The 27,952-nt window shown below is 33.0% G+C and overlaps 3 protein-coding genes across 12 annotated transcripts; 2 read left to right on the top strand and 1 right to left on the bottom strand.

The window, feature by feature from the left end:
- Positions 1-322: 322 nt before the first annotated feature.
- LOC137811618 (RNA demethylase ALKBH10B) lies at positions 323-6,199 on the top strand. Of its 4 annotated transcripts, XM_068613416.2 has the most exons (8): positions 323-1,560; positions 2,270-2,392; positions 2,984-3,081; positions 3,212-3,329; positions 4,085-4,207; positions 4,332-4,444; positions 4,690-4,844; positions 5,265-6,199. In XM_068613416.2, the coding sequence occupies exons 1-8, from the start codon at positions 948-950 to the stop codon at positions 5,935-5,937; spliced, it is 2,016 nt and encodes a 671-aa protein (XP_068469517.1). In that variant the 5' UTR covers positions 323-947; the 3' UTR covers positions 5,938-6,199. The 4 variants fall into 4 exon arrangements, with proteins under 4 accessions (XP_068469517.1, XP_068469518.1, XP_090154795.1 ...); XM_068613417.2 differs by lacking the exon at positions 2,270-2,392 and having other exon boundaries at positions 329-1,560; XM_090298669.1 differs by lacking the exon at positions 4,690-4,844 and having other exon boundaries at positions 373-1,560.
- A 7,168-nt stretch (positions 6,200-13,367) lies between these two features.
- Positions 13,368-20,244, top strand: LOC137811615 (2-oxoglutarate (2OG) and Fe(II)-dependent oxygenase superfamily protein). 7 transcript variants are annotated; one of them, XM_068613414.1, is made up of 8 exons: positions 13,368-13,552; positions 13,630-13,756; positions 13,857-13,932; positions 14,029-14,101; positions 14,208-14,303; positions 14,495-14,545; positions 18,547-18,909; positions 19,653-20,244. In XM_068613414.1, exons 1-8 carry the CDS (start codon positions 13,478-13,480, stop codon positions 19,977-19,979), a joined length of 1,188 nt encoding a protein of 395 aa, XP_068469515.1. In that variant the 5' UTR covers positions 13,368-13,477; the 3' UTR covers positions 19,980-20,244. The 7 variants fall into 7 exon arrangements, with proteins under 7 accessions (XP_068469515.1, XP_090154788.1, XP_090154792.1 ...); XM_090298666.1 differs by having other exon boundaries at positions 13,419-13,552; positions 13,861-13,932; XM_090298663.1 differs by having other exon boundaries at positions 13,419-13,552; positions 14,212-14,303.
- Positions 20,184-25,916, bottom strand: LOC137811616 (purple acid phosphatase 8). Its single transcript, XM_068613415.1, has 7 exons — positions 25,510-25,916; positions 22,138-22,294; positions 21,921-22,028; positions 21,597-21,724; positions 21,212-21,340; positions 20,705-20,772; positions 20,184-20,617 (listed from the first exon to the last, which is right to left on the bottom strand). The coding sequence occupies exons 1-7, from the start codon at positions 25,708-25,710 to the stop codon at positions 20,398-20,400; spliced, it is 1,011 nt and encodes a 336-aa protein (XP_068469516.1). The 5' UTR covers positions 25,711-25,916; the 3' UTR covers positions 20,184-20,397.
- Between the last annotated feature and the right edge of the window lie 2,036 nt (positions 25,917-27,952).

The following is a 27,952-nucleotide window of genomic DNA, read 5'->3' as shown; positions in this document are numbered from 1 at the left end:
GAGCATAAATTAAATTTCAACTTACTAGTTTATTTAAAAATTATTAATGGTTTTTAATTAGTTAACTTATAATTTATTATATTTTAAAAAATTAATTAAAATATAATTATAAATAAATTATAAATTTTATATAAAAAATAAGATTTATTTATTAAATATTATTTTAAACATGAGGCAGAATTGGGTCCTATTTTACAAAGTATGTTTCTGTAATTAAATTTGGAAGAATTCTGTTTTTGTAATTTTACAAATGAGTATTTATTTTTAAAAAAATATCGAACTTCAAAGAAACAAATTTACAAAATTGTTTATTTTAAGACTCAATCTCAAACAACCATGGCTAAATATAGAAAGGCAATGACGAAAATCTCCATTCTCTTCCAGAATATTCTCTGTAAAATCCAAAATCAGCACCCATCAGTCCTCAGATGCACAGCAACTACAAATAGAGAGTGTGTTGTGTTGTGTCGCGATTTATGAATATGAGCCACCATTTAAGACTATAACATATGCGTGATCAATAAGCCATTCCCTTTGTTCCACATTCTTCATTAACCCTAGATCTTCCTCTTCAAGCTCATCCCTTTGCGTCACCCCAACTCAACCACTTTCTCACTTTCAATCCTACTTTCACCCTTTTCAAACTCAGATCTATCCAATTCAACAATTCTTACCTTAACGCTCTGACAGATTTCAACGCCAAACCCATTTCATATTATCCATTTTTTTCACTCTTTCTTGGCCTGAATCATTGCTGGGTGATCTTGTTTCTGAACAAGTTTGCTGCTTTTTGCTTTAATATTTCTGAATTCTGCGTTTCATTTAGTGGGGTCCTCTTGAATTGCGCTGCTTTTTTTGTTATAGACTCGTTGTTTCCTTATCTAGATCTAATTGTGTTGGGGTATGCTTTATATGCGGTTGTAGTATATTCTCTGTAGTGAGTTCTCATGGCAATGCCATCGGGAAATGTGGTTATACAAGACAAAATGCAGTTTCCAAATGGTGGAGGTGGTGCCGGTGTTGGAGAGATCCAACAGCACCATTACCGCCAGCAATGGTTTGTTGATGAGAGGGATGGGCTTATTGGTTGGCTGCGAAGCGAATTTGCAGCTGCCAATGCGATCATAGACTCCCTATGTCACCATTTACGTGTGGTTGGGGACCCTGGGGAGTATGATATGGTCATTGGGGCCATTCAGCAGAGGCGGTGTAATTGGAATCAGGTCCTGCTTATGCAGCAATACTTTTCTGTGGCTGATGTGACGTATACACTGCAGCAAGTGGCGTGGAGGAAGCAACAGAGGCCTCTTGATCCAGTTAAAGTGGGTGCAAAGGAAGTTAGAAAACCTGGTCCGGGATACCGGTATGGGCATAGGTTTGAGCCTTCAAAGGAAGGTTATAATTCTAGTGTAGAGTCTTATAGTCACGATGGAAATGCCACGTTTACCAGAGGCATGGAGAAAGGGACTCCAACTGTTGATAAGAGTGAAGAACATAAATCTGGTAGCAAGGTTGAGAAAGTGGGGGATAAGGGTTTAGCATCTCCTGAAGAGAAGAAAGGTAAGAATGGCTCAATCAATCTGTATGTTATGCACTTATTTATGCTACGATATGGCGAATCCGGAACTCTGAGTGATTGTCTTTATTACAGCCTTTTGTGTTCATTATAATCCAAGTAGTAGTGACATTGTTGTGTTGTAGCCATTCTTTGTTGATAATATTGAAACAATACGTGATAAAGCCTTAATGATTGAGTTTCTGGGGCATTCTTGAAAACTAATTGCGTCAGCCTTGTCTTACTGGTGCAATTTAGAAATAGGAAGTTTTCTCAATTTGGCTTCGTTTGCTAGGCCTTTCAAATGGAACCGTATGGTTATATTGAAGTAGTGCCAACAGTGTTTGTTGGGCTGTAGAAAATTCAGTGGAGATAATCAGATCATTTTATGCATTTGTTTGCATATAAGAATTCAGTTTTGATATGGGGAAAGTAAAGAACCTGTTTTTTTAATTAAACGTTGTGGAAAGACTCCTTTTCTATTATTAAATTAGAATAAATGCAAAAGATAAATCATGGAAGACTCTAAACTTTCTCTAACTAAAATTTTAAAGGGTTGATCATTAAAATCAAGCTTCTGTTTTTTATTTCTTATGATCTGGTGCCTTCTGCCATCCTATTAATGGAAAATAGAAGGATAACTTCACTGATCATTAATACATGTGAAATGGCTGCAGTTTATTAACTTCTTTGCTCTCTTGCTTGTGTGAGCAGATGCTATTATAAAGCATCAAACTGATGGCAACTTGAAGAGCACAGGGAGTTCTGAAGGATATTTGTCCAATTTAGAATCTGAAGCTGTTGTTGTAAATGATGAATTTATATCTAATTCTAAAGGTTTCTTCCTCCTCACAATGATGATAGTGAAGATATATTATATGTCATTTTTAACTAGTTGAGGGCAGCAGAGTGATGCTAGTAGTATTGCATTCATGAAGTTATTTTTGGACTGTACAAACCTCATTTTCTGTTACATGAATGTGATGTACTTAAATTTGGGTACAAATTAACAAAAGTGTAGGTAGTGACCCCCTTGTTTGATCATACACCGAGAATTAATTTTCATGCACTTATAAGATCGGAGTCAGCTTACAGTACTTGTTTTTTATGCAGATTTTTGTTTAATATATGTTTATCATCAATCCTTATCCTTATATTATAAAATATGTCTTTACTGATGAATGTGAAGACATTTTTTTATTCTCTTTCCTTTTGTAGCACATTAACCTTATTTAGTACTTTTTTAACATTTTCAAATTATTAATTAGTTTAGATATTATATTAAAATTTCTTCTGTCTCAAATCTTATCTACCTATTCTTTGAAATTAGTAATTTTTAACTTTGGGTTCTTTTTCCTAAACGTCTTTGTTTTACTTGCACACTTATTAGTTAAATGATATTTAACACTTTGTGAAATGTGTTTTCAGGGAATGATTCAGATTCTGTGGAAAGTCAACATCAAAGCCAAAGTTTTTCTACCATAGCAAAGACTTTTATTGGCAATGAAATGATTGACGGGAAGATGGTAGGGTCCTTTAAAATATTTCTTTAGTTTTGTTGATGTGTATATGCCTTCTCATAAGTTTTCAATTATTTTCCTTTTATCTTTTATTTTCTATATTTAAGATGTCCCTTTTTATTTCTTTCACTTTTAGGTGAATTTGGCTGATGGACTGAAGTTGTATGAAGATATATTTGATAGCACCGAAGTTTCAAACCTTGTTTCATTGGTCAATGATCTTAGGATTTCTGGGAAAAAAGGACAGTTACAAGGTAAATGTACTTCATTGTCACTGTTTCACTTTTTATAATAGGACTTCATTGATAGCAAATAGCTGTGCCAATTGCACAGCAGGTCCTTTGTCCATGTTCTTGAAGTTGGTTTGTAAGAAAATGTGGTTGACTTGTATATATTTTGTCTTTGGTTCATTTCAATAGTTGAAAAGTCATGGACAAAAGAGTCAGCTTGCACTATTCTTCGTTAATAACAATTGTAGAATATTATACGTGTTGTGAGTTGTGAGATTAAGTTGTCTATTTCACTCAATGTGGAGCTTCTTGCATTAGCAAATGTCATCACAGTTTCAATCTATGGATTGGAGTTAAGAGGAGAGAGATAATGTAATTTGTGCCCTTAATATTTTGTCCAAGCCGTATTTTCTTGACTATAGCTATCATTAATGTGAATATGTTATGTCTTATAATGATAAAAATATTGAACTATTGAAGAGCAAATAGAATGTCTTAGCATACCCAGGAATGTGACAATAAGGTTTGCAATGGACTAATGAGGAGATAAGGAGAAAATAGGAATAAACTTCACCCTATTTTATCTGACATTCATATTGGTCGATGCTCAAATTGAAAAAACTGGGCACATGCAATACATAGACAATGATGTTCAGTATGATCGTTAAATTTTATTTTTATATCCTCCTGCTGGGAAATGATTTCACCATAGATCATGCAAACTTGTTTTTATTTTTAAAAATATATTTTTTAGTTGCTAAATATTTTTTTATAAGCAGGAAATCAGGCATATGTAGTTTCAAGAAGGCCCATGAAAGGGCATGGAAGGGAAATGATTCAGTTGGGTGTTCCAATTGCTGATGCCCCAGTAGAAGGGGAAAACATGACAGGAGCCTCCAAAGGCATGTTATATTGTGTGATTTTGTTTCGATATCAATCTACTATAGTTTACAAAAGTTCCCCATATGCAGTCTTTTGCCATCCTTGTCTTTTATTGATGAATGTTTTACCAATTGAATCTGGCAGTTATGAATGTGGAACCTATACCTTCCCTGTTTGAAGATATTATTGAGCGTATGGTTTCGTCACAAGTAATGACTACGAAGCCTGATTGTTGCATTGTGGATTTCTATAATGAGGTTGGTTTTTATAACATTCTATTTTATATGTGAAAAGCTAGCAACACTCGCTGACACATTAGTTTCAAAATTCTATTACTGGATGAAATTCATGTTGGTAGGTCTCACATGGATTTTATTCAATAACAAATGGTGTGCTGAGAAGAGTGGCAAACAATGTTTTGCTGGCATTCTTCTTTTCTATTTATTGGGGTATTATTGGTATCAGAGTTGCTAATCCAATCTGGTAAAACAATTGTCTATAGGGTGATCACTCACAGCCCCACAGTTGGCCATCATGGTTTGGAAGGCCCGTTTACACCCTTTTCCTAACAGAATGTGAAATGACTTTCGGAAGATTAATTGCCTCAGAACATCCTGGGGATTATAGGGGCAGTCTCAAGCTTTCTCTCGTCCCCGGGTAATGCTTCTGAACCTTATCTTTTACTATGATATGATATTGTTTGGAAAGAGTATGATCTTAGCCAAATTGTAATTTGTTTCTAGTGACCGTGACTATACATGTGTGATGCACAAGAGAATGCTCTATTTTTTATGGGTGACAATATTAGTCTTTTATCATGGGTATTTATAACTTACAATTTGAAGGCTTTGTTTATCACATGGAGTGTTCTTTGTTTATTGAATGAGTCTGTAGGACTAATGTTTTGAGAGTAGACCTCTTGTGCGTTCTGCATTGTGTGTGTGCAGAATTCAATATGAGGGGAGAGCTAAATGTTTTAATGTTGTACACTTGCAATATAATCTGAAATGTGAGCACCCCTTATGCTGATTCTATACTTGAGATCTGATGTATGATTTTTTACTCTGGCTGCTGTAGGTCCCTTCTGGCTATGCAAGGGAAATCCTGTGATTTTGCCAAGCATGCTCTTCCTTCTATACGCAAGCAACGCATACTTGTTACCTTCACAAAGTCCCAACCAAAAAAGTCAGTACCAAGTGATGCTCAACGTCTTTACTTGCCAGCAGCATCTTCTCAGTGGGGTCCGCCACCAAGCCGATCACCCAATCATGTTCGACATTCTGTAGGCTCCAAGCATTATGCTGCACTTCCAACTACTGGAGTACTGCCAGCTCCTCCCATTCGACCACAAATTCCAGCTCAAGTTGGCATGCAACCATTGTTTGTTGCTGCTCCAGTTGTACCTCCCATGCCATATCCTGCACCTGTGTCAATCCCACCTGGTTCCGCCGGATGGACAACAGCTCCTCCTCCAAGGCATCCCCCTCCTCGAATCCCTGCTCCTGGCACAGGAGTCTTTCTACCTCCGCCGGGGTCTGGTAACTCACAGCAACAGTTACCAGCAGGTACTTTGGCTGAAGTGAATCCAAGCATCGAAACTCCAACAACCATGCAGGAGAAGGAAAATGGGAAAAGTAATGATGATAATAGTAGTAGTACTTCACCAAAAGGAAAGGTGCAAAAGCAAGAATGCAATGGCCATACTGATGGAACTCGAGATGAAGCAGCCCTGGAGTCTAGGGAGGATTGAGATGTAACGTACATAGAGAGAAAAGAGAGAGAGGAAAGCTTGTGACACGAACATGATAGGTTGTGAACTTAACTTGAGTTTGAGACAATTGTAAAGGGCGGCAACACGAGATGTCATCATACTGCTGGGGAAAACATGGGAAGGAGGTAGAACTTTTGGTTCTATACAAATCCTTTCTCTGCTCCATTCCTTTTTGCTTCTCTTAAAATACCAACTCTTACAGGAAGGAAACGCATTCTTAATACTAAATTTTGGTCTTTCCCTTTCATATTTTATTTTAATGCCAGTTGCTGTTAATTTTGATCTAGTAGTAGTAGCATTAATAGTGTATGTGTTGTAACTGGATTTGTTAAAACCAGTTGAAAGCATGCAGAATGGCCTATTGAGTAGGAAATAGAAGTTGCCAACATATTCTTTTGAAAATGGGTAAATAAAATTAGTAATAGGTTCAATCCCATTTGAAACTTTTCAGTTGAGTAATTAAGAGTGGCTGTTTCTTACATTGTTCGAAATATCCAGATTTCCTTGATAATTTTGGAATAGGGATTGTTTTGTAAGTAAAAGGTGTTTTTGAAATAGAAAATCTAGAAAATAAAAATATTTCTTAAATATTCTTTCAGGAACATATTTATTTTTATTTTTTTTACTTTTAAAATGGTAAATTTGGAATTCATATGATTAATAAAGTATTGTGGAAAACATTTTAGAAGTCATTTTTAAAAGGATAAAATAACCTATTTTGAAAATGATGGGGTGTAGGGATAAATTTGTTGGAGGTGTAGGAAGAAACACCCATTAACAGTACTGATACAGCACCATTTTAGAAACGGCAGTTTCTTCCTGCACCCCTACATTTTTCTTCCAAGACAAAAGTGTCCCTATATAAATTGTACATTTATTTATTTTTATTCCAGATTACGAAATCTGATAAATTTTCGGATTAGCGTTTCCGGTAAATTTTTGAATTGGCGCATCCGGTAATCTCTCGGATTGATGCTTCCGGTAGTACATGAATGATAGTGTTAATCCAAAATAAAAAAATGCAAAAAATCCATTGAAAAAACCATTCTGGATCCGTCAATTCGTAATTCAAAATATGCATTCCAGATTCAGAAATCCATAATTGAAAAAAATCATTTCGGATCCACCAATCCATAATAGAAATTAGGCTTCTGGATTCAGCAATCTGGAAATCAATAATTAATGCAAAACTTTGCTTCCGGAATACCCCCTCATCCGGAATGCAACATGATTCACTTCCGGATTGATGAATCCGTAGCACACTCCTAGATCCCAAAATTGTGGGGGTCAGTTTCGGAATTTACAAAATTGTGGTGGTGCAGGAAGAAAAATGTAGGGGTGCAGGAAGAAACTGCCTTTAGAAACCTAGTCTAAACATTATTCAGGTCCTTCTACAAAAGCATAAATTTAATCTACAAATTTATGCTATGGAGAAATTTTAATCTACAAATTAAAATAATGTAGAGGTATGCATTCTTTTAAATATTTTTCTCTCATAAATTTTTAAAAGTCTCTCCCTCTCCACCAATTTGAAGGTCTCTAATTTTATTATTCCTTCATCATTCTTTTCATTGGTTTGCAACCTAAGAAAAGATCTAAGTTTCAAACAATTTTATGTTTTTAAACTTCTTAGTGCGAAGCAAGTTGAAGATTGTGAAGAAGCATATACTTTTTTTATCTTTTTTTTAATCCAATCTTTTATATTCATTCAATGTATCTTATCATATCTTAGAAAAAAAAAAGTATTGTGATTTGTCATCTCAACCAAAACTCCTTTAATAACTTTATTCACAATATAATTTTAAATAGAAAGATAACATATCACATTAACAATCAACAACTAATAATACAAGAATTTTTTTTTGTAATGGAAGTTATTTAGTGAAATTTAATATAACCCTAAGAATTGATTTAGTTAACAGAGATCTTTTTAACCTTTGTTAAGTTCCAAAAGTTATTTTAAAATCTCAGCAAAATAACAACGGAGGTTTGTTTAACCTTTGTTAAATTTCCAAGGTTTATTTTAACGATCGTTACATTTTCAAGGTTTATTTTAAAACCTTAGCAAAATAATGGAGGTTTGTTTAACCTTTGTTAAATTTCCAAGGTTTATTTTAAAATCTAAGCAAAATAAACAGAGATTTTTTTAACCTTCGTTAAATTTCAAAGGTTTATTCTAAAACCTTAGAAAAATAACGGCTTTAACTTAATTTTGAGTAAGTTCCAAATGTTTATTCTACAACTTCAACAAATGAATAGAAGTCTTTTAAACCTTTGTTAAGTTTCAAAGGTTTATTATAAAATCTCAACAAAATAATAGAGGTTTTTTTAACCTTCGTTAAATTTCAAAGATTTTATTGTAGAACCTTAATAAAACACTCCAAATTTTTCAAACTTCAATAAATAAATATAATTAAATATATTTATAAATAAATAATTAAAAACTATATAGTTTTAATATATTTTATAACTAAGTTCTCTAAAATTTTGAAAATGTAACTTTACATTACAAATAAGTTTTCTAAACTTTCATAATTTTGAAAACTCAGCAAAATAACCTTGGATAATAAGTACTCGACAAAATAGCCCCATAATTTCGGAAGAAGGGGTGCCTCCTCACAAAGGGGGTTGTAGTGACCAGGCACGAGCGACTGCTTACCTAAAGCACAAGTCTTTGCAAAGTCGTAAGACCATGTATGCGGGCTGACGCCTACCTAGTGCCGAAAGGTCAAGGAAGTTGGTGACTTGATGATAGGGGAGCCGACAACTGAAGTCTCGGTGAACGACAACCGTAATTGTAACGATCCTAAGGTAGCAAAATTTCTTGTCGGATAAGTTCCGACCTGCACGAAAGACGTAACATAGACTTGGTGAAATAGACATGTTCGTGAAGATGCGGACTACCAACACCTGGATAGAAAGACCTAATGAAATTTCAATGTTTCTTTTGGATTTTTTTGGATTTCTCTTTGTAGGTCTTTGAGTCGTTTTCTCTCTTGGCCAAATTATTAGGTTTGTATTCTTATTTAAGTATTTTGTTTCTTAACTTTACAAGCACTTTTGAATATACATAAAATTATGTTTTCCAGAATATAACATTATTTTCAGATTTCACACTGCCTCAATCTCTTTTCTTCATTATTTTCTTCTTAGCCAATTCAATCTCATGGATTCATTACGGTATCAGAGTGGGCTCGTCCCGCTATGCTTCATCGCACTCTGATATTCTTTCTTTTTTTTTCTTGTTTTTTTTTTTGTTTCTTTTCATCAAATAGATTTGTCTCAAAACCCATCAAGTGTAGGGGTGGCAAGGCGGGCCGCCTCGCCCCGCATACAAAATGTGGGCTGGTTTTCATGGCCCGTCCCGCATGCGGTTTGGCTCGCGGACTGATCCACAATTTTTTTTGAAACATGGAGGAGGATTGGAGGCAGCAGCGGTGTTCAGCAGCGGAACGACAGTTGCAGGCGAAGCTGCACGGAGTCGCAGGTGGAGCGAGCGACGACACTGCAATGGAGAGTGCGTCGTGTGCTGTGTGCATTTGTTTCTGAAAAAGAGTGCTTACTGTTTTCCTTATTGCAATTGATTTACTCACTGGAAAATTCTGAAATTCTGGATTTGTGATATTCAAAGTGTTATAAAAGCATAGAAAAAAGAAGTACTAAAAAATTCCAAGTACACAAAAAATGATAAATAAAATACGGAAAGTGTACAGTGCTGCCGAAAAAAAATACGGTAATTGGGCAGCGATTTTTAAAAATTTATTTCTCTCAATTGGCTTACTGTTTTTACTTCGTTCCAGCGCCATTATTGAGTTGAGACATTGAAGTTTCTGTGGTTAATTTTTCACATTCCAGTTCGCTTTCAATCGTTCCAGTTAAATCTGTAAACATAGGACAGTTTGCATAAAAAATATATTTTCCAGTAGCTTGTTTTTTTGTTTCTTAAATCTACTCTAGTACTTTTCTCTAGGACTCTTTTGGTGTGCCTTCTTTCTTCATTGAGTTCTTTATTTTCTTGCTTGTCTTTCATTCATTAATCTTTGAGTTTGTCTTACATATAGTATTCCTTTTGCAATTACCTTTCTTTGCTTATACCTTTTATTGTTTGTCTTTATTGTTTCATTGGTTTTGTGGTGGTTGCTTTTGAGATTGGTGTGCTTGCTTTGACATCTTTCATTTGAGGATTCCAAGGCCTCAAGATCAGATTGGTGCAAGGACATTATTTCTTTGAGAGTGACCTCTTTTTTCTGCCTCCATTCACTTCGGCAATTTCATTGTCAAGCTCACTGTTTTTGCTAATTTTGTTTCTTAACTTGTTTGCTGTTTTTGTGTGTTTGCTGTTTTTTATTTGCAAAATGGCTGGCTATTCAAGTGGTGCATCTTACAAACAGCATTCTCCTTCCAAAGCTTCAGTCCTTGGTGAAGAAGAACATAGAAGAAGGAGGCATCACCATCATTCTCATGAAGAGAGCTATAACTGTGACCAAAGATATCACCAAGTGTTCAACATTGCTTGTAAAAAAGTCCCTAGTTTTAATGGTGATAGTGATCCTAATGTGTATTTAGATTGGGAGACTAAGGTTGACCATTATTTTCATGTGTATAGGGTCCAAGATGACGATAAACTTAGGATAGTTTCTTCATCCTTTTTGGGCTATGCCAAAGAATGGTGACATAAAATTGTAATGGACATTATATATCGCAAGAAACCTCCTGTGGTTTCTTGGAATGCTTTGAAAGAGTGTATGCGCGCGAGGTTTGTTCCTCCTTCTAGGAAGGAACACTTGTTGAAGTTCCAAAGGCTTCCTCAAGGACATAGGATGGTAGAAGAATACATTAAAGATTTTGAAACAACTTTGACTAAAATGAATATGCATGCTAATGAAGAGTCAAAGCTAAAATGCTTTGCACGTGGTTTGAGAAGAGATATTAGAGAAATTGTAGAATTAAATGAGTACTCTTCTTTAAAGAAAGTGTTTCGCCAAACCATCAAGGTAGAATCCTATCTTTTGAAAACAACTTTCAAAAATACTCATGATTATAATTTCTACAACTCTTCTAGGAAGGATGCCAACAAAATGTCTACTCAAAATTGTCCTTCCAATTTTTCCAAACAAACCATGTTTCCAAAGAAAGTTTCTACTACAAATCCTTCTAATCCTAAGTCACCTACCCAACCTTCAAATATCAAATGTTTTAAATGTTTAGGTTTTGGGCACATAACTCTTCATTGTCCACAAAAGCAAATCTTAATGATAAAAAAGGTAAAACAAGACCTACCTCACCCACCTACCACAAGTAAAAAAGAAAAAGACAAAGAAGGCCAAGTTGACATGGATCTAATCCTTTCACCTCCAAGGTGTTTTCCTTCCTTATCTTTTTCCTTGCCCAAGGTTCCTATTTCACCACCATCTTGGTTAAAAACTGTTACGGATAATTTGTTCATACCTCCTAATGGTTGTCACCATTTAAGAGGTCTTTTTCCAAAACATCACATCATTCCCAAACAAATTTTTCCAACTTGGTCGATTTATAGAACCTCCTTTTCTGAAATCCCATTATTTACAAATGCTAAGTCATGTTTACATTTTTCTTCCACTTTTAATTGTAAAACTAAACTGACTTTGTTATATGCAGGGATTCAGAATTCGTGAACGAATTCTCTCCAACTCGAGGAGTATGATGAGAATCAAATAAAAGAGGCTTTTATTAATGGAGGAAGAGGACATCCACCCTCACATTTGAAGTTCTTCCTTCTAGTCTTCTCAAAATTAAAAGAAAACATAAAATAAAGATGAGGCCCAAGCCCAAAGCCCAAGCCCAAGCCCAAGAAGGCCAAAGCCCAAAGAACCCAAGTCCATCCCATGAGGGGCAAGGCCAAGCTTTGAAATACTCTTGTATAGTTTTAGGAGGTGTGGTTTTTAAATAAAGAAGTGTGAAAATGTAAAATAAAGTCACATTACCCATGTGACTTAGGATAGTGGTGTAGGTGTAGTTTTTGGGAGGTGTCATAGTAGAAAAAGGTCACACCTCCCATCTGACTTGTTTTTTGTGGGAATTTCAAATGAGTTTATTTGAAATTTCCCACCTATTTTTTCAGCACCATAGGCTATAAATAGAGGTGCTTCCTTTGTAAAATTCAGATTGGAATTAATCTAAGAAAACTCTACTCAAATTTTGAGTGATCATTGGAGAGCTTTTGAGCCTTCTTCTCTAGTCTTATCTTGATGGATCCATGGAGTCCTCAAGTGGCTGCAGCACTCTCATCTAGGAGCATTCCACACTTCTAGTGGCGAGATCATCCATCATTCTTCCATCTTCATGAGCAATTCTTCTCTCCTTCCTTTCTCCTCTTTCAATTGTTTTTGTTAGCTTGTGTTCTTGAGTTTTGGTTTGGTGTTCTTGCTGTTTTTGTGAGTTTTTGGTTCGGCAGTTTTATAATTCTGTCCATTCATCTTGTTCCTTTGTTTTTCTAGCTCTTTTGTTCGGTTCAATTCATTCCTTAAGTAATATGTTTGGTGCAATTGCTTTTTCTTCCACTTTAATCGGTTCAATTTGACTATAATTGGAACATCCAAATGAGTTTGGGATTTGGTACTAGTTTTTGGTGAGTTCTTGTCTTAGAACAATGATCCAACTCTAAGAAAAGTGCCTCTATAATGTTCAACTCAAGGTGATTCCTAAGAAGGTCAAGAACCTTTTCTATGAGGCTATTGGAATCACATCAACATATCTGCGTTGTATTTTGAGTGAAAACCTATTTTTTTTTTCATTCAAAGTTGTGACTCTTCCACTTGACCATTGCTGCCAAGTCAATTTTTTTTTGCGGCCCGCCCCGCTGCCAAGTTCATTATTTTTATGTATAATATAAATATAATTTTTGCAGTTGAATAACTTAAACCCTAACCCGTTGGTAACAAAGGTGGGTAAAGTACATGACAAAGTGAATGCGGAATGTGGAGGAGGCAGTTATTAATTATTTGTTACGCTAAGAATATAAAGCAACGAGGTTTGGACACTTCTTTGAAATGACGTATCCCTGTCAGACACACATATCGATGTTGACACTCGTATGACACTTATAAAACACTTATCGGTGAAGTGTTTAATTCAAAAAATATTTATTGGATTTCTGAAAATTCTAACACGATTCTAACAAAATTTTAAAAAGAATAAATACAATAATTTTCTAAAAACTCATTTATTGTATAAATTTTTATTATGATTATAAAAATAAAAAACAATTCTTTTGAACCAGTCATAAAAACATATTTTTCTCTTAAGAAAATCTGAAATATAGTTATATACATGAATATTTATTATCAATTTATATAATTATAATTATATAATATATAGAAATTTCTATATGAAGTTAAAAATGATACGTATTTCCATGTTATGAGTGTACATATCCGTGTGTACATTTGTACGAGGTATAAAGAGATATGCTAATTCCATTTGTACGAGGTAATATTTGAAGAAACAGAGACACACGACAGCAAAGTTGAGTTGAGTAGTAATGTCCGAGGTTGATTTTGAACCTCAACATCCACGCCTCTTCATCCCCAACTTTCTCTCCCTTGACGAATGCAGAGTTAGTTTCTTCCTTTCATTGTTTTTTCTTTGCTAAAATTTGGTCCTTATTCTTTCTGATTTTTGATTTTGGTGAAGGAATTGGAGTTCATCCACAAGAGTAGCAGCACCGTGGGTTACAGACCCAATGTCTTCTCCACCACTCTCTCCCATCTCATAGCTACCAATTCTTCCCATTTCGTCATTCCTTTTATACCCATTAGAGGCATTACATCAAAACTTCATTCCCCCCACCCAAAATGTGTCAATCTCTTTGAAATTTATTTCACTGAATTTACCTTATTTGTTTTCAAATTTGGTGGCAGAAAGGTTGAAAGACAGGCTAGAGGAGTTTTTCAAGTGTGAGTATGAGCTCTTCATTGAATTCACTGGTTTAATCAGGTTGGTTATCCTTTACCTTACCTCAATTCAATGTTTGGCTTCTATTCTCTGTTAATATGCATTTTTACCATATTGTTTGATGGTGCTATGAATCAGCTGGAGCAAAGGAGCAAGCATTGGATGGCATAGTGATAATAACAGGCCCTATCTCAAACAACGTCACTTCTCAGTGAGTGTCATTCAACCAATTAGCCCCTTTTTAAGATAGTGAGTTTTGGTTATACTCTACACTCTCTCGCATAACTTTTTTCTCCCTTTTGGTAATACCATGAAAGGCAGTGTGCTATTTAAATACTTATGGCAAGGATTTCAGTGGTGGGATATTTCACTTCCAGGATGGTGAGCCCACGTCAATTGTGCCAAAGGCCGGAGTGAGTTTTCCCTATTTTTTATAATGTTATTTAATAATTAATCTGCTGTGGACATTCCCACGGTTGCATATGTGTTTGAATTTTTTTATTGAACTATGATGTGTTCATTCATAATTCGAAGTAGGAAAGAAACAAGTCTTTCACTCTGTTTATGTTTCTTGAACTTGAGAATGATTAATTGTCTATTTCAGGATGTTGTGATGTATACAGCAGATGACCATAACATTCATTCTGTCGATGAGGTATATTCAAGTGTCCTCTTTGCGGCGCTTAATTAGTTTGTTGTATTCTTAGGGTGTTTGATAGAATCAAATCTTCATTGCTTCCTCCCTAACCTCTGAGCCAGGGCCCTAAGAACAAACATTCTTTGTGAATTAACATGATTTGGCTTCTTATGTTTTCATCATTTCTCTCATCAAAAACCTTAATCAAAAGTTGATCTTGATTATTGCCATCCCAACAATTAATTTCCCTAATTCAAGCATGAATCATTTCCCTTATAAAGAGTATAACGATAATGAATATCAATTAGTTTTTTTGGACATGGATATGAAAAAGTCTGACTGTATCTGCAAGAAATTGAATTGATAACACATTACCTTAATTCATTATGACATAATAATGTTTTTCAACAGTGTGAGTGTTGTTATCAATACTTAACCAGTAAGAGAGCTTATACAGTTCTTATTTAAAAAATTGAGGTTGGTACTAGTTCATTGGTTCCACTTTCATGTTGTCTTTGGCAAAATTTTTAGGTGATGAATTCATACTTGGGGGTACATAGATCAGGGTAAACCTACTAACCCAGCAGGGAGGATTCCACTTGATTTAAATATTTCATCTTTTGACATTTATATTTTACACCTATTGGTAAGGTTTCCTCTTGATTGGACCTATGCTTACCCATGGAGTGGTCCTGGATATGTTTAGAATATACAGACCATCATCTTATAAGCCTTTATTTGTGGTCTCTTAGTTTGTTACATCTACAACATATTATTGTATATTCAAAGATCAAACTTCAGTATTATTTTTTCTTTCAGTGATGAGAAGTCAATTTTCTTTGTTTATGAATATGGATTGTTAGCTGAATAATAAACGTTTTAAGTCAACATTGATAATCAACATAGAGGAAATCATCAAAATTTGTGGTGGTGTTTGTTTGTTCCTTTTAAGTTACCATTTTCAAGAGTATAGCATTAACTATAACTATCTTTTCTTCCATCCTCCCCTGCATGGTAGGTTTATTATATCATTTTGATTCTTGAAATATAAGTTGTGTAAAAGGAATTAAAAGACACTTATGCATTAAAAGGAATAAAGAAGACTCTGCGTGATTCTTAATGCAATAACAAAATAATGTGTGTTTAAGCTAAAAAATGTAAATTATACAAATCTATAAGTGTTGAAGTTATATAATATATACAAAATTGTATAACTATATACTTCCCCCCCTTTTGTTATAATTTAAAGGATGTGGGGGTGAAACATTGGTGATTTTTCATATAATTAGATACAAGTTTAAATCTTAGAGTCTTGACATGCACACCCACAGTTTTGATGATAAGAAATAATACTATTCTTGTGTTAAGAATTCTACTTAGTGTGAAACATATGATATAAGAATGTGCTAGACACATGCATAAGAATCTTATATGAAGTCTTTTAGAGAAGAGTAGACACAATGTATAAGAAGCACTAGACACATGCATACAAAGCTAAGATGCAATCTACAAGAAGCGCCATATGCAATCTATACAAGAGCTAAAGAGACAGACCCTACTCGAAGAATAGATGAAGCTTTTTACATCACACAAGTGAAAATGAAGTAGACGAAGCTTACATGTGGAAATCACAAGATGCCTTTGCAAATGCAAGAACGTGAGGTGATGTTGAGAGTGTCAATATAATTTTGAGTTTTCTTTGTAACTTTTATTATATTTTTAATTAAGTGGTTGAATTGTCACATGGGAAAATTACAAAATCATTCATATTTTCATGATGGTAAATAATGATGCATAAAGTGGGAATTAGAAGTAGCTCTAGTGACATTAAAGGCTATTTAGTGGGAATTAATGTAAAATGTAGAGGGTCTTACAAAATTTAACCTATAAAAGGATGTAATGTAATCAGGTAGACATGAATTATGAGAGAAATTGAGTTTCTCTTTGTGAGAACTTTATGGAGTTCTAAGAACCCAAATTTGATTTTATAAAGGTATCTTGTGGTGATTAACCCCACGACTTATCACTCACCTTGTCATCTTTCTTGAGTGTGGTGCCAATGTCCTTATCCAAATTGAATATCAGAACGGTCCCCCCTTTTGTATTCTCATAAGTTGTGGTATCAAGGCTCATGTTCTAGGAATTGCGAGGTTGCACTCCGGTAAATTCTTTCCCCGATTTTTACCATCCTTAATGTTAACTTATTGTCATTTCTCTTACGCTAAACCATTGCAAAAGTTAGGCCTTAAAGATTCATATGGATGTCATTGATGAAGTAGAAATCAAAAGCCTTTGAGAAGTTTAAGCATCGGATGCTCCTAATGCTTAACCAAATTGAGAGAAAATGGTAAAGTGTTTATTGTTATTTCTCTTAGGCTAAACCATTGCAAAAGTTAGGCCTTAAAGATTCATATGGATGTTCACGATGAAGTAGAAATCAAAAGCCTTTGAGAAGTTTAAGCATTGGGTGCTCCTAATGCTTAACCAAATTGAGAGAAAATTGTCAATTGTTTAAGAACTAAAAATGATTTGGAATTATGCTCTAGATAATTTAATGAATTCTGTAGAGATAAAAGCATAGTGAGACAGTTGACTAATTGTCATATGCCACAAAAGAATGGAATTCTCGAGAGGATGAACAAGAGCTTGTTGAAGAGAACAAGGAACATGTTATCGCACTCTAGTTTGGACAAACACTACTGGATTGAGGTTGTGAGCACATCATGTTATTTAGTGAATCGTTCTCCGTTTGCTGCCATACAATACAAAATTTCGTTTGAGATATTGTCAGGCTAGCCAGTGAACAACTCAACGTTGTGGGTATTTGGGTGTCCAACTTTCTACCATGTAGACAATCGAAAGTTTTAGCCTAGATCCAGGGAGTGTTTGTAGAGGGAAGATATTTTGAGTTTGATCACATTCTGAAAGAAGAGTGATTGTTAATAGAGATGTTTTTTATGAAGTCTCTATGACCTAGGAGAAATTCAAGGAGGCATCAACAGACGCAGCTAAAGATTCAAAGAGAGTCCAAGAACAAGTGGAGTTCTCTTTGAAGGAATCGCTTGATAGACTTGTGGCGTGTATAGACAAGGATGGTCAAACAATTCAAAATTGTGTCTTGTGATATTCATGTGTATACTACATCTACTTCTCATGTTGATGTCTTCTAGAATTTGTTTTGTCTTCGGATATTATCTAGTCTTCATTTTAGCTAGCAATGTAGTCTTCATTTAATCTTGGAGATTGTCTAGTTGCTTGAGCTCCTGGATAGATTATGTGTAGCATCATCTCAACTTTGTTTGAACATCTAGCTTCATGTCGCATCGTCTAAGCTTCATGTGAATGTCTAGTTTCGTGTAGCATCCACTAAGCTTGGTGTAGCGTCTAACGCTGTGTGTTGCATCATCTAAGATTTGCATAACATCATTTAAGCTTCATGTAATGTTGTTTAATGCTTCACGCTTTTGTATAGACTTTAATCTTTCATCTACTTAGTAGTTTTGATCAGATCAACCAAAACTTATTATTACTTGTTATCATCAAAACCAATGGCGTATTAAACAAGACTATATTGATTGATATAGGATTCGTATTAGGTCACCCATGCCTTAACAATCCTGATTTAGTGTAATATTTCCTTGATTGCATTGTTTCCTTTTATTTTTTGATCCTAGTCCATGAAAGGGATCGATTCAGTATATAACTATTACACATCATCCATAACACGAGAAATTATTTTCGTTCCCTTTCCACTGAGTGCAAAGAGTAAGTAGGCTGCTTTTATCTATATGCAGTCTGTTATTTTATGTTTTAATTGCATTTATGACACCCCCAGGCACAAAACTGTTACAGGGATTAAATAAATTGAGACTGATATAGGTAACAGTTGTAAATAAATTTGTTTTGGAAGAACTAAACTGATGTGAAATCACTCTATCAGGTAGCAAAGGGTAGTTCAATCTTCAAAAAAGTATGACCTTATTAAATCTTTTTTTCTGATCTGAAGTTATCTTTGTCAGATAACTGAAGGAGAAAGGCTCACAGTTGCTTTATGGTTCAGTCGTGATGGCTCCCATGACGAGGACAAGAAGCTCATTTCTCTTCTTTCACAACACCTATTGCGTAAGAACGTGGCTGATTCATACATACCTTTGCCCGCATCCGATAATATGTACTGGTTTTCTCATGGCCAAGCTTCCGATCACCAGTTTGGTTTTAATATATGCTGGGCTAGACTGCATGTTCTTGGATATGACATATATATTTCTCAAGACAGTGGCTGTGAGTCTGATGTCTCTGAGTTACTGGTAAAGCCAGTGCATTTAGTGAGGGGAAGTGAGTTGCTAGATCAGGAATTTGTCAATATTATGCATGCACTTCAGGTATTTTAAATAATCCTATCTGCATTTCCCCCGTTAATATTAAAAGATCAAGTGTAAATGCACATAATTATAATACATCAAAAGCCTATACAAACTGACCATGATCTTTGCTCTTCTTTATGACCCTCTATAAAATTAGTTTTTATAAATGCCACTGGTACTCTTAGTCTTGCCGTGCTAGACAAGGCAAACAATACTAACTAGAAGTTTAGTTTTCCAAATGGGGAGACTCATGTGTCTGAAGACTGATTTTTTTATAAAGAGGAGTTGGTTTACTTGATGAAGAATATCAAAATGTTTTGTGTAGAACAGTCGGACCATCTGTCAACATATATGTGTGGCAAATTCTTGCTTTTTAATATACAGAGAATGCTTTCTGGAAAGTATAGGGCTAACTGTCAACCTGGGTGCATCATGTCAACTAAGACTTTTTATATATTAACGTTAAGAAGAATTAAACTTAAATTTAGATCGTTTTTGGACTTCTGTTGTGAAGGACGTGTTTCTTTTCTTGTGAGTACTAACTATTTTGGCATGGTAATAGAAGGTTCCTTAATATTTAAGAGACTTAAAATTGACCTTTCTTTTCTGATTAATTTTCATTTTATGATCTAATCTGATTCCTTCATTTTAATTCAACTATGTCTATTACTGTTGTTTATGCATCATTGGTTTCTTTCTAATAATAATATATTGATTTTGGAAAAATTTCTTAACTACAGTGATTGTCTTTACTCTAACAGGTTGTGCATTTCTATTGTTGGAAAGGTTCAGCTTTACTGAATAAGGTATCAAATATAGACTCCAAGGTAGTAAAAGTGACAGATGTGCAGAGAGAGAAAATCAGTGGTCTGAATTCTGTACTTTCGAATGATGATGATTTTGCTTCCAAAGTTTTCTATAATATGCTTTCGGAAGAAAATGGGTGCATTTGCTTTGACTGGTCAGGAATTCTGGCTGCAGTAGCTGCTTGGGAAGATTATGCAGTGAACTTAAGCCAACAAATTCATTTACAGTTTCCTTACTGGAGAATGTATGAATCTATCTATAATGTCCAATTAGATGAGTAGTATCCATGATAGCACTATTCGAGTCAATGTGCTCTCGGAGAAATGAGAAATGCGACGAACAGATATTTCAAGATTTATCATAAATGTAAGTGTTATTCATACTTTATGTAGGTTGGGTTGTTAGTCTCTGCAATTAGGACTGGGAGTATCCTGCTAAGTGGTGCACTCTTATTTTTCTGCATCAATATTCAATACTAGGTTGAATAAACTACAAACGACTGTATACATTTCTTAAATATATGCACGAGTTTAGGTGCAATTTACATACTGCAAGCTCATTAACACGTTCCTACACATCCTTTTCTTTTTCTTTTTCTTTTCATCACAAATAGTACATTTTTAAGTTGTCCGAAATTTCTGCCTGAGGGAGCTCTATTTTCATAACACAGATTGTAATATGTATGTCTACTATAGGTTATTATATCCAGGCTGATTCTTTACGGTCTTTGGATATGCTCCATGAATGCAAGGGTTTGCCATAAACATCGTAAAATATGATATCTGCATTGCTTTCGGTGATCTGCATAGACATGAAACCTTGCCCATCATAATACAATTGCAGTTCTTCCGAGCTCCACGGCTTGACATCGCCTGACCACGCCTTTGATCCACCTCCACTTGTTAGAAAGTGAATTCCACTGGATTGTTCATGCAAACCACAGAGTCATGGATGTCAGAACTGTGATGATGTTGAAGCTAACGATTTAATAGTAAGACATGCTTACCTATTTTTGTCAATTATGTGCTCCAGGCAGTGGTCGTGTCCATTTATGTATGCATCAACATTGTATGCCTGGACCAATAGTGAACAAACTAACTGGTCAGAAATTGTACATTTTCATGCCATGGTTTCAACAATGATTAGGTAACTGAAGTTTTAATATGGTCTCAGCTATATGTTTCGTTATGATTTATGATGGTCTCAGCTATATGTCCATGTTTCATCTTTATGACAAGTAGGCATTCGGTAATTGTTTTGCTAGATATGTTGGTGTCTTACATGCACATGTTTGGAAATTAAAAAAAGTCACATCAATGTTATTGTCTTTATCTTGCTTACGAGATTATGCAATACTCTTTTATAATTGACCAACCAAAAATATGAATAATCTAAATGAGTAGTCTACGTATCAATAAGAATTATTATTACTTAATAACAGTGTGTTTGGATTAACAAATTGAACCTTAAATGAATTATATATGGTATTGTATGTTAAATTTGATTTGTTTACCTCCAAGATGGGAACAAGTATCTGTTTGAGCTCTTCAGTGTTACCATGATGCCCAGCACTATTGATTGTATGGTGACCCACCACCATCTTCCATTTTGCCTTTGATTTAGCCAAAGCTGAATCAACATCCTACAGAAACATACCAAGGACACTCCATCATTTCCCTCCTTTCAAGTGCTAATGCGCAGTGACATGAAAGACATAATAATGCAAATTCAATGTCATTAATCTTTTACTTATTTGAATCTATGTGATGTTACAAGTTCCTTAGCCACGTCATTGTTTTCTACTGAGTTCATTTTAAAATCTTGAATACGAAAATGACCCAATTTTAACCAGACACTATTTCTTGACAACAAATTTGGATTTGCAAGCTGTAACTAACCACCAAGAGTTGTGAAAGGTAAGACATGCGAGGAAGCACGCCTTCCCAGTCATAGGTATGCTCTCCTGGGTCCACAAAGTACTCGTCCACAAATGGAGTCGTATCCACGAAGAAAAACTCCACAATTTCTATACAAAAACAAGGGCAATAAGCACGAGTAAACAAAAATGGATCATCTCAACTGTTATCTCTTAAACACAAATGTCTGCATTGATTTCTTTTGTGTTTAAAACAGCTTATTATAATCTTATTCAGAGAATCTAAAGTAGCATTTTTTCCCCTTTGAAATAATCAAAATCAAACATTCATTAAACGAATTTATACCTCCATCGAGAATAAAAGATCTCAGACAAAGCCATCTACTATCTTTCTGTTTTAGAGCAGGACTCAGTTGTGCCTCAACATCACCTCTGTAGTCATGGTTACCCAGAACTGCCACAGTGAAAAGGAAGATCAATTTGTTTTTAGACAATTGCACACCATGCCAAAGTATTTGTAATGTTAATTGTTTTCCTTCAATATTGAAACTTAGTTAACTTACCACTGTACCATGTCTTTTGCAAGCTATGGGCAGTGTATATGTCAACAAATGAACTGTAGAATGCTGGATCATCAACCCCTTTTAGCCCATCTTCATAAAAATTGTCCCCAGTGGAGATCACAAAATCTATATCTAATTTCTCCCCCACTATTCCCATCTACAAAAATCAAGCAATTGATTATTAGTCCATAACCAAAAGTAAAAAAAAAAATGTACTTAAAAATAACAGAGCTGTCATGAACTAATCTAAATTACAGTATTCATGTGTATTTTGTTTTATTCTAATGGATAGGTTCATGAAACATATATTTTCTATTTCTGCAAAAATAAGCTTCCATAATTTAACAACTAAAATTACTAACTTCGTTTTAATGAATATGAATATAATTACAATTTTATACTAGCGTCTAGTCATACTTTACTATATTATTAAAAAAATTCAAATCAACACATTATATAATGGTTATCATTGTCAAGTTTTAAATAAGTTAAGATGGTATTTAATTAATCAGAATTTTTAATATAATAACAATTCATAGGACCAGTTATATTTTCTTTTAGAAGGGCAAAATATTGTACAACACATGGGTTAATCATAGGCTCTACAACATAGTGGGTGGAGTGAATAATAATTTGTTGATTTTGAAGTGTGGACCTCATTAAGAAAATCATATTTGGAATATGCTTGTCCCTCTGAAACTCTTCAAAGATTCCAAGTGACGTGTATTGCAATAATTACTAGCATCATTATGTTCTATTGGAATATACCTTGGAGAAATTGGGTGTTCTGTTGGAAGATGGATGGGTTTTATCTCCAACATATTCAAGGTGAAGATAATAGGTATTAAAATAAATAATAGGTATTGGGTAAAGTCTTTGCAATGTGCAACTGAAACCATTGGTCGCACAATGTTGCCCAAATGCATTAAATACGCATTTAAAACTTTACCAAAATTAAAAAAAAAATAGTACAACTTTTTTAATTGTATTAATTATTTAATAATTGTGTGCTTATTAAAGAGAAATTAATGTTAATATATAAATATTTTTAAGTAATTTTTTGTTAATAAATTTAAAATTATGATTAATTGTGTAATTTTTTAATAAAAAATAATAGAATTGAAAATTTTGTATTGAAATTATTATTTAAGCATAATTTTTTTATCATCTCATAATTAATGAGTTTTTCTTTTCCTATATTACTTTTTGTATTATCAGACTAAGGTGGGTTCACCACAAGAGAGTCCTACCTCTTTTTGATGAGGATGACCTTATTCATTTGGTGAAAAATTTCCTGTAAAAACTATCACAACTGAAAAATATCCTTTTAAGTTATCACTTATAAAAGAAAGAAAGAAAGACATTGATATTTGAATTTTTTCTAGAATATCTTGCCACTGTTAACTATTCCCTTATTAAAGTTGAAAGATAAACTATTTCATCTAATTAAACGAAGATTACGTTTATTCTTACACATATTGTTATTGATGGATTTGAGAGTTAGAGTACTTATTTTATTTTTGCAAGTATTGTGTAGCAGGATTTTGTTGGAAATCCTTCTTCTCCTATAAATATGTTTAAATTATAATATATAAATAAATAAAAATAAACCTTTTATAAATTAATTCTATAAAATTAAATTAATTTTATTTAGTGAAATTTATTGAATTTATTATATCGTTTATGATAAATTACTGTTAGAGTATTTATAAATATTTAATTTCATATTTAATATGTTTACTCTTGAACCCAAAAATATCTATTTTTATGCTCATTACCAGGACCAGATTTAAACCTTTGTTAAATTCTAGTATGAAGACATCTTCAAAAAAGTAAAATTAGTCTATTAAATGCCTTTGATGGTAACTTTATTTTTTCTTAAATATAGGAAAGTTGGTTCAGGAGTTCTTTGTTAGACCATAGTTTTAGTATAGAAATTATAATATGTAGAAATTAAGTGGAATGAAAAATAGCATATCTCTTATATCCCAAAGTTAAAAGATGCCACTGCCACTATGAAAAAAGGCAAAGGATGATGCAGAGACATGTTTGTATTTAAGTAATTAGGGGAAGACAGAGATAGACAGAAGAATATTATGAAAAAAAGTAACTGATAAAATTAGGTTATGGATAACCTTTTTTGTTTTGGGTGGACGATGGATTGGAAGAGAAACATGAAATAATAAATGTTATAATTAATTTTTCTTTTTTAAGTATCTCATAATAAATTAAATATGGTAAGAAAAAAATAACTAAAAAAAGTATGCAAAATGCATTTTAATATATATAATAACATAATGATAAAGCCAAGAGAAAAGGAGAAGGCATAATAAAGGCCAGAGATGATTGATTGAAACTTGGTATCAGCATCTATGCGAAGCATATGGAATATGCTCAAAGAGATATTAGAGCACATATACGTACTCCTTCATTCAATCAGTTAATAACTGCTACCTAATTAAGAGGGTGTTTAATAAATAGCTTAATTATATATTTTATAAAAACTCTAGAAAAAAATGTTTATGGATACCAAGTTTTTAGAAGAAAATTAATAATAATTTTATTTATTCTATTTTTTTGTTGTTTTTTTATATGTGTAGTTTTTTTTATTATAGCTTTTAATGACTCTTTGTTTATATTTTGTCTTTTTTATCAACCTCTAGAATGAGTGTACTGTTTTTATATACTCTGTTTTAATTTAAGAAAGGAAAAAATAGAAAAAAATATTCTTTCTCATATTTTTTTATTTTTTTTTATAATTCTATATGATAGATGCTGATATTGTAACAAACTTATAACTTAATTAGCAAAATGGCACCTATAGTTTTGCATTCTTTTATGCTGCTTTTTCAATTCTGAGCTAATTTTCATTCGATTCTCTCTTTGGCTTGATCGAAAGTGAAACTATAAATATGAGATTTTGGATTATCATATTTATCAATTTTATAACATTGGTTTAATACTAAACCAAAAATATATATTTATAATAGTTAAGATGGTTGTATAACTAATTTCACGAATTTGCCTTAAACTTGCGTTTGTAAATGAAATCAGACTTACATTTTGATATAGTTTGATGAAATATATTAACATAAAAACTAAACACGAATTCAATTTGATAAACTGATTAAGACTAATCGAAATCGGTATCGATGTATAACTAAAAAATTGGATGATATGGTTCAAATCGAATCAATTTTTTGAAATGAATTTTGCAAATGGTATTAGTTTTTTTTTCACACATGTGACGTCGTAATCTGAAACACGATGTGCATGCGAAGAGAGAAGCAAGATGTGCAGAGAAGAAGACATGGAAGGAGAATGATAAATTTTGTGAGATGAAAGAAGAGGGAGATTAGAGGAAAATGAAACCTGATCGGCTACAAAAGATTGATTGTTTGTTCCTTGTCTTCCCCAATCTCCAACCACCAGTATATGAAGAGATTGTTGTGGCTTCTTAGGAGCGTGTTTGAATCTGGGAAGTTCGGCCATAGAAGGAGTGATGAACGAGCACAACACAGCAGCTACGAACACAACACGGAATACCAAGCGTTCTTTTGAAGATAACGCCATGCCTTTATTTCAACAAACTGCAACTTCTCCAACCCAGAAACAGAGAGAACCAGAGACAGAGATCAGGGAGGGAAATGTATCTTATATATATATATAGACACAGATTGTAATTTTATGAGATAAAATACTATATATATATATATATACATATCAATTTCTATATATTTATTTATACAACACATATAAGCAGCGCTGTTGATTAATATAAATATATCAATACTTTTTTTACATATTTTAATTATTCTTTTGTATTTTTTATTATTTTATTTATTATTGATTTTTGTTCGAATTCAAGTTTGTTGGAGATTATATGATTAAAATCAATCACTATATTTGAAGTAATTATTAAAAAAAGTTACATGAAAATAAGGTTGAAGATAAGGTGTATTTTACGTATGTAATGATGGAAAGTGTAATTGTTGAAGAAAAGAATTGCGTACACGATTAGGCAATAGATAAAGGTTGTAGCATGCAACTCATTCTGAACCACAGTGCCCACTGCTTCGATTTCGATATCTAATGCTATTTCACCGGCTCATACGCCTGGTCCTTGTTTTTTTCTTTTGTTTTTAATTTATTAGAGTTCAAATACAAAACTAATTTAAAAGATTATAAATTTTATGTTATGTTTTGTCAGTAGATAATTTAAATATTTAGGAGTTAAGTTCTATAATTATTAATTATAATCAAATAATTTAGCATTTGCAATTAATAAGCTTATCAATTTATTTAATTAAAGATATTAATTAATTTAACTTGAAAAATATTTGTATTGTTAAGTGAGTTTTATATATATATATATACACACACACTAAATTCAAACATAAAAAGTAATAAAATAAAAATATTTGGTCGATTTGAAAGGGATAGATAAAAGAAGATAAACTAATTTATTTTGTTATATATATATATATATATATATATATTATTTCTGATTTTCCTCGGAAGGAAATATTGGAAAAAAAATTATATCTAATACCCTTAAAATTTGGATGTGATTTTGATATTTATTTTCTTTTTAGTTTTATATAAATAAAAAAGAAAAGCTCATTCAAAATTTGTTAAATAATTAATTAAATTTTTTGGAAGAATAGTCTTTTTACAAGTAATTGGTACTTTAATATACAGTTTTAGTTCCGAATTGTGTTTTCTTGTTTACTTAAAAAAGGAAGAGAATTCTAAATTTTAAATTAATAAGAAGTATTGAGTATAAATATGTGATCTTAAATATTAATTGTAAATTTTTTTCTTTAAAATTCTCAAAACTTTGGTTTTTTTTTTTTCTTTTCTTTTTTTCTTGTTAAGATATATCAAAATGTAACATCTATTGACTTAATAATTGTTTGGAGAGGCAAATTCAAAAGAAGAAATAAATGGAACTTTAAGTGTCACTACTAGAAAGTTATGAAATAAAAACCAATTTTTATAGACAAAAAATAATTAGTTGCTATAGTGACTAAATTGAAAACCATTTTAGAAACTAAAAAAAATTTGGTTTCTAAATTAGTTTCTATAATTGTTAAATGGTTTCTAAATTGGTATCTAATTAGAAACCAAAATTTTTGCTACCAAATTTAGAATCTAAATAATTTTTAGCATCGTATGACACGGTGAATTATTACCTTTAGTAAGTATGTGTGAATCTCAAGAATACGTTGATTCTACCATGGATAATGGAGCGAAGGAAAACCGATTGAAGGACATGATTTGTGATGTTGGAGCTGAGTCTTTTGCATAAGACCAATCATACGAAAGTATGTCTAGCGATGCAAAGTTCCCTTGTATCCTGGATCAACTAATTTTACATGCTTGTCGACAATGTTATGATTGACGAATTTGAAGGCAATTAATGGATGTACCGATAAAAACTTCACAAAATTGCTTGTTTTGTTGAAGGAAATGCTTTTACAGGAAAATAGTCTACCTAATCATAATTATGAGGTCAAAAAGATTCTTTGTCTGATGAGTATGATGTATAAAAAAAATACATGCATTTCCTAATGATTGCATGTTATACAGGAAGGATTTTGAATTGTTGAAAACATGTTTGAGGTATGAGTTAGATGTTACAAGTTGAAAGAAAAAGATGAAGATAGTATTTAAGCGATGACAAAGGAGGACCCCCTATGAAGAATGTGTGGTATCTTCCGATCATTCAAAGAATTAAGTGTTTGTTTGCAAATCCAAATGATGCTAAAAACCTCAGATGACATGCAAATGAAAAAAATGTTATGGCATATAT

Source organism: Phaseolus vulgaris, chromosome 2 (genome assembly GCF_051622355.1).
Source record: "Phaseolus vulgaris cultivar YP4 chromosome 2, ASM5162235v1, whole genome shotgun sequence".
NCBI classification, from domain to species: domain Eukaryota; kingdom Viridiplantae; phylum Streptophyta; class Magnoliopsida; order Fabales; family Fabaceae; genus Phaseolus; species Phaseolus vulgaris.
Note: the sequence above shows the minus strand (reverse complement) of the source record. Positions and strands in the feature narration are given on the sequence as shown.